Here is a 13,277-nt window from a genome sequence, read left to right as displayed (position 1 = left end):
TCGACAGTGCTTCTCCCTATAGATGCTGCCTGGCCTGCTGTGTTGCACCAGCATCTTGTGTGTGTGATGCTTGGATTTCCAGCTTCTGCAGATTTCCTCGTGTTTCCCTTCTTTGCCTCCTACCAGTCCGCCATTGCTCTATCCATGGGCCTGTAATATCACGGGCCCTCATCGTGTTAAGCAGCCTCATTTGCGGTACATTGCCGAAGGTCTTATGAAAATCCAAGTACAATAAACAATATCCATGTCGCAATTGCGGGGCAACCGGGAAAGGCGGCGCCCGTCGCAGCGTCAGTGCGGGGCAAGAGGCGGACCGGAAGTGACGCGCTGTTTGTTGCGAGAGCGGCCGCCACCCGATCAGCTGAGGGCAGAGGGGCCGGCGCCCGACCTCCGCAATCACACTGCAGTCGCGGGTCACAGCGTGCGCCTGCACCGGCAATAAGACTGCGTGGCCTATCCCTCCTGCGGCTCCCCTCAGGCGGATCGCCGACGCTTCTGGAACGACGACTGGTCCGCGTTCGGGCGGACGCAAGTGCGGGGCGGAAGGGCAATGTTCAGACGTCACTGAGGGGCAGATCCATTACCTGACCGTGATACTCCCCCTTGCCCACCGACGTGCTTCGGGACAGAGCCGGACAGCGGTCAGTGTGGCCCATGACGTGTGCATGCGCTTGGACAGCGGGAGAAAGACACTGATTTGGAGGCAGCGTCGTTCTGACGTCACGCGGAGGGCGGGACCCGGCTGGGCGCCTGCGCTGTCTGAGTGATAGCACTGCGGGGCAGCTCGGCTGCAATTTCAGGAACGGGGGCAGGACGACGTCACTGCGGAACAAGTGAACGGCGCGCTGACGTCACTGCGGGCCCTGGTCAGGGACGAACGTAGCCATCGGGTTTGAGTGAGGACGCTGTGGGGCAAGTTGGCCGTGCGGTACGTCACTGCGGGGCAGGTTTTGGACTGGGTTAGGACGACGTCACTGCGGAGCAAGTGCTTTGCCATCTGACGTCACTGCGGGCCGGGTTCGGGACAAAACTCTCCCCGCGGATTTGAGCGAGCGACGACACAAGTGGGGCAAGTTGACGGCCGGTGACGTCATTGCGGGGCAGGTTCTGTCGTCGTCACCGCGTCGCAAGGGAGCTACGCCGCGACGTATCTGCGGGGCAAGAGGACCGTGTTGACGGCAGTGCGGGGTGTCGCCGCCGGCGCCGTTGGGCGGTTCCGGCGCGGGGCGGAAGTGAGGCGGGCGGGAGGAGGAGGCGGCGGCGGCGGCGGCGGCTGTTTGTTGTGAGGGGCCGGAGCCGGAGGCCAAGCCGCCATGACCATCCTGCCCAAGCAGCAGGCGGAGCGGGCCGACGAGGCGGAGCGCGACGCCGCCGAGCACCCGAGGCCGCACGGCCACCGGGCTCGCAGCTCGCCGCCGCGCTGGCCGTACCAGGCGGCGGGGGCGGGCGGCGGCGGTCGCGACGAGCGGCAGGCCAGCTCCAGGCCTCGGGCCTCGCCCCCTCCGCCCGCCGCCGCCTCGCACTGGTTGCAGGCCGCCGACGGTGCGGTGGCGGCGGGCGGCCCGGGGCCGGGCCCCGGCCTCGGCCTCACCAAGAGGCGGCACCGCGCCTCCCCGCACCGCGGCGGCCGGAAGACGCACCGGCCCAGCCTGCTGCACCAACTGCACCATCACCGGCACCACCACCACCACCCCGAGCCCCGCGGCCTCCCCCTGCCTGCGCCTCACCCTGGGGCGGCGCCGCCCGGCGCTCCGGGCGTACCCGGGGCGGCGGCGGCTGGGGCAGCCGGCGGAGCGGCGGCCTGTGGCCCCGGGGCGGCGGCGGCGGTGGCCGGAGGGGGCAGCGGCGGGTCCGGCGGTGCGGGCGGAGTGGCCGTCGGCAGCCCCGGCGGGGCCGGGCCCGAAGAGCAAGGAGCTGGCTACAACAGCGAAGACGAGTACGAAGCGGCGGGTCGGGAGCAGCTGCAGGACCCGGCCAAGGTGGAGCAGGTGAGGCTCGGCCCGGGGTCGCCGGGAGCGGGAGGGTTATCGGGCTGGGAGCTTATTTAAACCCGCGATTCCCCGGCACCGGGGTTGGGGGCGTTCCTATATAGGATAACAACTCACCAGGAGTGGATTACAGGCTGGGATCTAATCCAGGGATTTGTATATAGAGTAATAGATCCCAGATATGGGATCTAATCCAGAGGTTCAGGAAAGTTTATATATGCAATGACAGATCCAGGGGTTCAGGAAAGTTTATATATGCAATGACAGATCCAGGGGTTCAGGAAAGTTTATATGTATAATGACAGATCCAGGGGTTCAGGAAAGTTTATATATGCAATGACAGATCCAGGGGTTCAGGAAAGTTTATATGTATAATGACCGATCCAGGGGTTCAGGAAAGTTTATATATGCAATGACAGATCCAGGGGTTCAGGAAAGTTTATATATGCAATGACAGATCCAGGGGTTCAGGAAAGTTTATATATGCAATGACAGATCCAGGGGTTCAGGGAAGTTTATATGTATAATGACAGATCCAGGGTTTCAGGGAAGTTTATATATGCAATGACAGATCCAGGGGTTCAGGAAAGTTTATATATGCAATGACAGATCCAGGGGTTCAGGAAAGTTTATATGTATAATGACAGATCCAGGGGTTCAGGAAAGTTTATATATGCAATGACAGATCCAGGGGTTCAGGGAAGTTTATATATGCAATGACAGATCCAGGGGTTCAGGAAAGTTTATATATGCAATGACAGATCCAGGGGTTCAGGGAAGTTTATATGTATAATGACAGATCCAAGGTTTCAGGGAAGTTTATATATGCAATGACAGATCCAGGGGTTCAGGAAAGTTTATATATGCAATGACAGATCCAGGGGTTCAGGAAAGTTTATATGTATAATGACAGATCCAGGGGTTCAGGAAAGTTTATATATGCAATGACAGATCCAGGGGTTCAGGGAAGTTTAAATATGCAATGACAGATCCAGGGGTTCAGGAAAGTTTATACATGCAATGACAGATCCAGGGGTTCAGGAAAGTTTATACATGCAATGACAGATCCAGGGGTTCAGGAAAGTTTATACATGCAATGACAGATCCAGGGGTTCAGGAAAGTTTATATATGCAATGACAGATCCAGGGGTTCAGGAAAGTTTATATATGCAATGACAGATCCAGGGGTTCAGGAAAGTTTATACATGCAATGACAGATCCAGGGGTTCAGGAAAGTTTATATATAGAATAACAGACCTCAGGAGTGGAATACAGGCTGGGATCTAATCCAGGGGTTTGGAAGGTTCGAGTCGGCAGCCATCGATCCCAGGGTGGACTGTGTCCTTTCCAGGGTGGAACCCTGGGTGGGAAGATTTGAAGAACCGGCTGTTGCCCATGCAGGGAATTGTCCCCCCACCCCCTCCATGTCACTGACAAGGGAAGGGCAAGTGCCGATACAGCTTGGCACCAGTGTTGTCACAGAGGTTGCCAGAGTGAATTTGCCTCAAACTGCCTTAGGGACCCCGGCTCTGGATTTCTTCCTCAGGGTTTACTCCCAAAGCCTTCCCATGGGGTGGGTATGGTCTCAAGGTAGCAGAGGTTTAAAATCAAGAGTTTTCCTTCTTAGATGGTTTACATATAGAATAACAGATCCCCGGGGGTGGGGGTGGGGTTTCAGGCTGGGATCTAATCCAGGGGTTCGGGAAGGTTTATATATATAAAATAAGGGATCCCAGGAGTGGATGACAGGCTGGGATCTAATCCAGGGGTTCGGGAAGGTTTATAAATAAAATAAGGGATCCCAGGAGTGGATTACAGGTTGGGATCTAATCCAGGGGTTCGGGGGTTTGTTTATTTTTTTCTAGTTGTCTGACGCTTGTCCCATGGTCTCTGGTGTAGAGACCCTCATCTGTCCACTGTCTCACCAACGTGCGTTTCAGTGTAAATTCCTTTTTTGAAGTAGAATCAGGCACATGTTGTGACATTTGTCGTTTTGCAGCAGCAGGACATTGCAATGGTTAATTAAAGCTGTAAGTCAGTAAGAACTATATATTTTTAAGAAGTTATGAAGAAACGTTGAGGTAGTGTTCATGGTAGATATCTGATGGTGGAGCAGAAGAAGCTGTTTCTGAAATGTTGAGTGTGTGTCTTGAGGCTCCTGCACCTCCTCCCGGATGGTACAATGGGCAGTGGGCATTTAGAGAGATGAGGGGGATGCTGCCTTTTGAGGATCACCTTGATGGTGGGGAGGTTTGTGTCTGTGATGGGGCTGAATAAGTCTACAAGCTTCTGCAGCCTTTCCCGATCCTGCGCAGAGGCTCCTCCATGCTGCAGCCAGTCAGAATACTCTCCGCGGTACAGCCATAGAAACTTGCTAGTCTTCAGTGACGTACCAAATCTCTGACTCGTGTAATATTGCGGCTTGTCGTGTCTTCATAGTTGCATCGTTATGTTGGGCCTGATATGAAGACTTTGAATCTGCTCGCCCTTTCTGCCGCTAACCCCTCGAGGACTGGTGTGTGTTCCCCTTCCTGAAGATGGCAATCCCCCTTGTTACTTCCCCATCTCTGCAAAGCTTCCTCCCACAGTCCATGTACCTCTCCCTATCTCTGCGAGCCTCCCACAGCCCCAGGTTAGCTGCTTGCTGCTTTGCTGTGAGACAGGCCTCTCTGCACTGCACTGTGAAGGCCCTTGGTCCTGCTGTCAGCCCTGTGGTCTGGGCCTCGATGGGTGTCCTGCTGACCCAGCGGGGGTTACACAGATGTGAGTCTGACCCGGGCTGCCCGTGACCCACCCTCTCCTCCATCATACAAGGGCGTTTTCTCGGGGTGACCTGCATTGAGGTCGGCCTTGTTGCAGAAGTCATAGAGCACGGCAACACAGAAACAGGCCCTTTGGCCCATCTAGCCCATGCCCGACTATTACTCTGCCTAGTCCCACCATAGTTCACAGCCCTCTTGTCCATGTATGTATCCAAACATCTCTTAAACATTGCAATTGATCCTCCAGCCACCACTTCAACCCCCAGCTCCTTCCACACTCTCACCTTTTGAGTGAAGAATCATTTTTTCTTTTTGCCCTTACCCCCTGTCTGTTGCCGAGCAGTGGTTGTTTGGTCCTTGTGTGGACCGTGCTGGAGTGAGCTGCTGAGCACTTTGGGCTGCTGTATCGTCCAGTACCAGCCTGTGTCTTTCCCCAGCCCACAAGCTTGTTTCCCCTCCCCGCCCAGGACTCACTGTGCAGCCAGGAGCCTACCTGTGTGGAGGGAAGGGAGGTGTGGTGTTTGCCTGGACGTTCTCACCCCTTCACTGTACCTTGGCCACACAGAGAGTGACTGGTGATGAGCTCCCCGAGTGCGCGTACGTGCGCGCGCGCTCTCTCTCTCTCTCTCTCTCTCTCTCTCTCTCTCTCTCTCTCCCCCTCCCTCCCTCTCTCTCCCTCCCTCCCTCTCTCCCTCCCTCCCTCCCTCCCTCCCTACCTCCCTCTCTCTCTCTCTCCAATCTCTTTCTCTCTCTCACACACACCAATCTCTTTCTCTCTCTCTCTCTCACACACACACCAATCTCTTTCTCTCTCTCTCACACACACACACCAATCTCTTTCTCTCTCTCTCTCACACACACACACCAATCTCTTTCTCTCTCTCTCTCTCTCTCTCTCTCACACACACACCAATCTCTTTCTCTCTCTCTCTCACACACACACACCAATCTCTTTCTCTCTCTCTCTCTCTCTCTCTCACACACACACCAATCTCTTTCTCTCTCTCTCTCTCTCTCACAGACACACACACCAATCTCTCTCTCTCTCACACACACACACCAATCTCTCTCTCTCACACACACACACACACTCACCAATCTCTCTCTCTCTCTCTCACACACACACACCAATCTCTCTCTCTCACACACACACACACACCAATCTCTCTCTCTCTCTCTCACACACACACACCAATCTCTCTCTCTCTCTCACACACACACACACCAATCTCTCTCTCACACACACACACACACTCACCAATCTCTCTCTCTCACACACACACACACACTCACCAATCTCTCTCTCTCTCACACACACACACACCAATCTCTCTCTCTCTCACACACACACACACCAATCTCTCTCTCTCACACACACACACACTCACCAATCTCTCTCTCTCTCACACACACACACCAATCTCTCTCTCACACACACACACACCAATCTCTCTCTCTCTCACACACACTCACCAATCTCTCTCTCTCTCTCTCACACACACTCACCAATCTCTCTCTCTCTCACACACACACACCAATCTCTCTCTGTCTCACACACACACACCAATCTCTCTCTCTCTCTCTCTCACACACACACACACACACACACACACACACACACACACACTGCAGTGTGACCACTGTTACTCTGTGAGACAGCAGGTTCAGTTCCCGGAGTTTGTTCTCCGTGTGACCGCGAGGGTTTCCGGATCTCCCTTGCTGGCTGAGTCTGCTGATCGGTCACATTGGGCATCTTGGGCCCTTCACCACAAAGGCCACTGGCAGCTGCTCCAGGGACCGCTGCACTGGGCCGAACGTTGAATGGGATTGAGAAAGAGCTTCCTCTTTTTTTCTCCACATGACTTCGTGTCTTCTTGGGGAAGATTCTGCGGGGATACTGACTGTGAGACTGGTGTGGGCGTGTTGCTGCTGGGCAGGCCCTGAAATCTGTACGCTCTGCCTTACTGCTGTGTCTGTAGTGGGAGCTGGGGGACGAGAGGTGGTCTCAGGGAGCTGTGGGGGTATCTCTGACCATTGGCTTCAGAACGATGTGTCTGATCTGAGAGAGGTAGTCTGAGTGTGAACGATTCTGAGGAGGTTCGGGAGATAACTGCCCAATGGTTACGGTCAGATTTTCTGTGCTGTGAACTCCGCCAGGTGTCTGTGCCTGAACCGTGGTGTTTAGGGTTGAAACTGAGACCAGGGTTATCAGCACAGCTTCCAGGAAGCATGGTGGGTTCCTAGTTGAACTCTTCTAGAGAGGGTGAAGCACCCAGAGGTTTCATTACAACGGCTGGGTCAGAGCTCCAGTGACCAGATTTATGAAGTGGCCAGTATCCCAATGCAAGTGACCTATCAGAAGCCTAAGGCCTTCGACCAGCCTCGGTGGGTTGTAACGCACTTCATTTGTGAATGAGTGACTAGCAATTCTCAAGAGTTTTCCCACCAATGAGGACTGATGCCTTTTATCCCTAGGGTAGAAATATCTAATACTAGAGGGTGTGAGGGGGTCAGTTTAAAGGGGGATGTGAAGGGTAAGTTTTTTACTCAGTGGTTGATGACCGGAATGGGCTTTTAAGGGACATTATATAAGCACATAATCAGTGTTTGCCTGTGAAACATTCCCTAACCAAAAGCTGTGGACGAACCAGTAGGTTCATCGTCTGCTGAGGGCTAGATCTGTGGCATTTAAGTCTGGTGACCCAGGTCTGTACAAGAAAACCAGGTATGACTTGTGGAGGGCTGTTTCAAATGCAAAGAAACAATTCCAAGCGAGGTCGGAGATGACCTCAGATGCACATCAACTCTGGCAGGGCTTGCAGGACCTTTACTTCCTACAAAGCAAAACCCGACAGCATGAATGGCAGAGATGCTTCACTACCAGATGAGCTCAATGCCTTCTGAACTGGCTTTGAAAGGGACATTCACTACAGCTGTGAAGGTTCCTGCAGCCTCTGGTGACACTAGCTTCTGTGTTGGAAGCTGTCTTTAAGGACGGTGAACCTTCAGAAGGCAGCAGGCCCTGGTGGAGAATCTGGTAAGGCTCTGAAATCTTGCACCAATCAACTGGTGGGAGTGTTCAAGGACATTTCCAACCTCTCGCTGCTACGGTTGAAAGTTCCCATCCGCTTTAAAAGGGGCAACAATTGTCCAGTGTCCAAGAAGAGTAGTGTGAGCTGCTTTAATGACTGTCACCTGGTAGCACTCACATCTAAGGCCTTGAGAGCTGGAAAGCTGAATGCTTGAGAGGTTGGTCATGGCTAGAATGAACTCCTGCCCCAGCAGAGGTCTGGGCCCGCTGCAGTTTGCCTATCGCCACAATAGGTCAATCTTCGATCACCTAGACAATACAAACACCTCTGGCAGGATGCTGTCCGTTGACTATAGCTCAGTGTTAAACACCGTCCTGATCAACAGGTCCTGGGCCTCTGTAACTCCCTCTGCAGTTGGATCCTCAGCTTCCTAACTGGAAGACCACAAACTGCAGATTGGTGATCATCTCCTGCTCGCTGATGATCAACACTGCTGCACCACAGGAGTGTGTGCTTAGCCCACTGCTCCACTCTCGCTATACTCATGATTGTGTGGCTAGGTATAGCTATAAATTTGCTGATGATACACCATTGTTGGTAGAATCTCAGGTAGAAATGAGAGGGTGTACAGGAGTGAGTTATACCAGCTAGTTGAGTTGGTGTCACAGCAACAACCTGGCACTCGATATCAGTAAGATGAAAGGGCTGAAGGGTAAGACAAGGGAACATGAACTAATCCTCAGAAAGATCAGAAAAGGAGACGGTGAGCAGTTTCAAGTTCCTGGTTGTCAGGATCTCTGAGAATCTAGCCTGGTCCCAACATATCGATGCAGCTAGAAAGAAGGCATAGGGCGGCTATATTTCATATGTTGCCGTTTGGTTTGTCATCTAAAACACTTGAAAACTTCTATAGATGTACTGTGTACCACAGAGAGCATTCTGAAAGGCTGCGTCACAGTCTGGTGTTGTGGGGGGTGGGGGGGTTACTGAACAGGATCGAAAGAAGCTACAGAAGGTCGTAAAATTAGTCAGCTCCATCTTGGAAACTACCTCCAGAATGTCCAAGACATCTTCAAGGAGCGGTTCCTTAGTAAGGTGACGTCCATTATAAGGATCCCACTGCCCAAGACATGCCCTCTTCTCATTGTTACCGTCAGGGAGGAAGTACAGGAGCCTGAAGCCATCCGATTCTCAAGAGGACATTGAACCCATGAACACTACCTAGTTTTAAGAAATATATATATTTCTCTTTTTGCACTATTTTAATTTCTACTTGCTGTAATAGATTTATTAATATTTCTGTCCATATTATCGTGTATTACATTGCCCTGCTGTTGCTAAGTTAGCAAATTTCATGACACATGCAGGTGATGATGAACCTGATTCTGATGTGAGGAAGATGGAGGAATGTTGACATTGTGTAGGCAGGAGGGGTTAGATGGAGGGGCTTATTTCATTTGATTTTTAGCTGGTTTGGCACAACACTGTGAGCCAAAGGGCCTGTTCTGGTGCTCGCTTTGTCGTCCCAGCTTATATAAATCTACTTCATGATCAATCTCACCTCTGCCTGCTCCCCGTCCCCACGGTTGAGCAGCGTGGACCAGCCCCTGCCCGAGGCCCAGAGTGCAGTGTTCACACTCTGGTTTGTTATTACCAACACGTTGTGAAATTAGTTGTTTTGCAGCAGTAGCTCAGTGCAAGACTTAAAAATTACTGTAAGTTGCAATAAGAAATAGATAAAACTACTGCACAGGACCAAAAGAAGCTACAGAAAGTTATAAAATTAGACAGCTCCATTAGTACAACCCCCCCCCTCCCCATAGCAACCAAAACAATAGCTGTTCAGAAGTCTGATGGCAGAGGGGAAGAAGCTGTTCTTGAGTCAACTGTGTGTCTCTTTAGGCTGAGAGAATGAGAAGAGGGGATGTCTGGGTGGTGAGGGTCCAGAATCACCTTTTGAAGATGTCCTCGATGGTGGACCCCAAGATCTCCCTGTTCCTCTACACTGCTAAGAATCCTGTCATTAACCCTTAATACTGCCTTCAAATTCGACCTTCCAAAATGAATCACCTCACACTTCTGAGTTGAACTCATCTGCCACCTCAGCCCCGCTCTGCATCCTGTCAATGTCCCATTGTAATCTATGTCAACCTTCTACACTGTCCACGATGCCACCAACCTTTGTGTCATCTGCAAACTTACTAACCCACCCGTCCACTTCCTCATCCAGGTCATTTATAAAACTCACAAACAGCGGGGTCCCTGAACTGATCCCGGAGGATCATCACTGGTCACTGATCTCCAGACAGAATACGCTCCACCTACAATCACCTACAAGCAGGCAAGGCCATTCTGAAACCACACAGACAGGTTTCTCTGAATACCTCACCTCCCGAATGAGCCTACCATGTGAAACCTTATCAAATGCTTCGCTAGAAGCCATAACCACTTATCTTCTTCAAGGTCCTTTGATGCAACAAAGGAGGTAGTCATGGAGAGATTGTCTACTGGGTCTCTGTGGGTGGAAGTTAGAAACAAGAAGGGGTCAATAACTTTACTGGGTGTTTTTTATAGACTGCCTGATTGTAACAGGGACTTAGGGAGACAGATTCTGGAACGATGTAATAATAACAGGGTTGTTGTGGTGGGAGATCTTAAATTTCCCAAATATTGATCGGCATCTCCCCAGAGCAAGGGGTTTAGATGTGGTGGAGTTTGTTAGGTGTGTTCAGAAAGGTTTCTTGACACAATATGTAGATAAGCCTACAAGAAGAGAGGCTGTACTTGATCTGGTATTGGGAAATGAACCTGGTCAGGAGTCAGATCTCTCAGTTGGAGAGCATTTTGGAGCTAATGATAGCAATTCTATCTCCTTTACCATAGCATCGGAGAGGGACAGAAACAGACAAGTTAGAAAAGCATTTAATTGGAGTAAGGGGAAATATGAGGCTATCAGGCAGAAACTTGGAAGCGTAAATTGGTAACAGATATTCTCAAGGAAATGTACGGCAAAAATGTGGCAAATGTTCAGGGGATATATGCATGAAGTTCTGCATAGGTACATTCCAATGAGACATGGTAGGCTACAGGAACTGTGGTGTACAAAGGCTGTTGTAAATCTAGTCAAGAAGAAAAGCTTAACGAAAGGTTCAAAAAATAGGTAATGATAGAGATGTACAACATTATAAGGCTAGCAGGAAGGAGCTTAAGAATGAAATTAGGAGAGCCAGAAGGGGCCATGAGAAGGCCTTGGCAGACAGTATTAAAGAAAACCCCAAGGCATTCTACAAGTATGTGAAGAGCAAGAGGATAAGACGTGAGAAAATAGGACCAATCAACTGTGACAGTGGAATAGTGTGTACGAAACCGGAGGAGATAGCAGAGGTACTTAATGAATACTTCAGTATTCACTATGGAAAAGGACCTTGGCAATTGTAGGGATGACTTACGGCGGATTGAAAAGCTTGAGCAGTTAGACATTAAGAAAGAGGATGTGATGGAGCTTTTGGAAAGCATCAAATTGGATAAGTCTCCGGAACCAGATGAGATGTACCCCAGGCTACTGTGGGAGGCGAGGGAGGAGATTGCTGAGCCTCTGCCGATGATCGTTGCATCATGAATGGGGACGTGAGAGGTTCCAGAGCATTGCAGGGTTGCAAATGTTGTTCCCTTATTCAAGAAAGGGAGTAGGGATAGCCCAGGGAATTATAGACCAGTGAGTCTTACTTCAGTAGTTGATAAGTTGATGGAGAAGATCCTGAGAGGCAGGATTTATGAACACTTGGAGAGGCATTATATGATTAGGAATAGTGAGCATGGCTTTGTCAAAGGCAGGTTGTGCCTTCCGAGCATGATTAAATTTTTTCAGGATGTGACTGAACACATTGATGAAGGTAGAGCCTTCTCTTGTGATTTTTATAAATGACAATAAATTTGCTGATGACACAAAGGTTGGGGGTGCTGTGGATAGTGTAGAGAGCTGTCAAAGGTTACAGCGGGACATTGATGGGAGTTCAACCCAGATTAAGTGCGAAGTGGTTCATTTTTGTAGGTCAAATGTGATGGCAGAATATGGCATTAATGGTAAGATTCTTGGCAGTGTGGAGGATCTTGGGATCTGAACCCATAGGACACTAAAAAGTTGCTGTGCAGGTTGACTCTGTGGTTAGGAAGACATACGGTGCATTGGCCTTCATCGACTGTGGGATTGAGTTTAAGAACCAACAGGTAATGTTACAGCTTTATAGGACCCTGGTCAGACCCCACTTAGAGTACTGCGCTCAGTTCTGGTCACCTCGCTACAGGAAGGATGTGGAAACCATAGAAAGGGTGCAGAGGAAATTTACAAGGATGTTGCCTGGATTGGGGAGCATGTCTTATGAGAATAGGTTGAGTGAACTCGGCCCTTTCTCCTTGGAGCGACGGAGGCTGAGAGTGGCCTGATAGAGGTGTAGAAGATGATGAGAGGCATTGATTGTGTGGATAGTCAGAGGCTTTTTCCCAGGGCTGAAATGGTTGCCACAAGAGGACACAGGTTTAAGGTGCCTGGAAGTAGGTACAGAGGAGATGTCAGGGGTAAGTTTTTTTACTCAGAGAGCGGTGAGTGTGTGGAATGGGCTGCTGGCGATGGTGGTGGAGGCGGATATGATAGGGTTTTTTTAAGAGACTCCTGGATAGTACATGGATCTTATTAAAATAGAGGGCTGTAACTTTTGAGTAAGTACGTGTTCAGCACAGCTTTGTGGGCTGAAGGGCCTGTATTGTGCTGTAGGTTTTCTGTGTTTCTGTCCTCGAATAATTCAGTCAGGTATGATCTGCCCTTCATAAAGGCATACTGTCTATCCCGAATAAGACTACGTATGTTCCACCAAATGCTTGTCAGTTCAGTCCCCATCAATCCCCTGCAATAATTTGTCCACCACTGATGTAAGCCTGGCTGGTCTATAATTCGGAGGATTATCCATACTGTTCCTGCACCCAGAGTGATCTGCCCTGCTCTGAGTCCCGTTGCCAGGGGCTGCTGACAAGCAAGGCTTTACAAAACACGCTCCCCTGTGATTGGTTAGTTCAGAAGATGTAGTGTCCGGTTTCAAATATCCGGTATATAGAATAGCACGTGGAAGGGTCTTGCTCCTTTGATTAAGACATGACCATTGGGGTTATGCTCTGTACGTTCTTTTAGCGAAGTGTGTTGAATATTCAGCTATGTGGTGTCTGTAACTTGGGGAACAGGAATGTTTGGTTGAATTTTCACTGTTTGTAAATTAATTATTAATATCCCCATTCGAAATCGATGCATTTCCTGTCTCACACTGGCTGGTCCCATGAATCTGGCTGAGCATCACACCTGGACAGTGCTGGAAGGTGTTACAGAGTGGAGCAAGCTGACTGGCCTGACGAGCTGTCCTTTCCGCTATTGGGAGGAGTCCGTGTCCGATGTGTAGATGGACTGGGAGAGGCTGCAGTCCCTATTTGAAAATCTGAAGGAGCTGCTC

The 13,277-nt window shown here is 50.5% G+C and overlaps 1 protein-coding gene across 3 annotated transcripts in view; it reads left to right on the top strand.

Moving 5' to 3' along the window:
• The first annotated feature begins 1,234 nt into the window (after positions 1-1,234).
• Positions 1,235-13,277, top strand: part of otud5a (OTU deubiquitinase 5a) — a 75,500-nt gene continuing 63,457 nt past the window's right edge. Inside the window, exon 1 of one of the 3 annotated variants that reach the window (XM_059949556.1) lies at positions 1,235-1,988. In XM_059949556.1, coding sequence (XP_059805539.1) covers positions 1,314-1,988 — 675 coding nt within the window. In that variant the 5' untranslated portion in view covers positions 1,235-1,313. The remainder of the gene's footprint in view (positions 1,989-13,277) is intronic. The other 2 variants (XM_059949555.1, XM_059949553.1) reach the window with 2 other exon arrangements.

Source organism: Hypanus sabinus, chromosome 24, assembly GCF_030144855.1.
Source record: "Hypanus sabinus isolate sHypSab1 chromosome 24, sHypSab1.hap1, whole genome shotgun sequence".
Lineage (NCBI taxonomy): Eukaryota > Metazoa > Chordata > Chondrichthyes > Myliobatiformes > Dasyatidae > Hypanus > Hypanus sabinus.
This window is presented reverse-complemented; position numbering and strand designations above follow the sequence as displayed.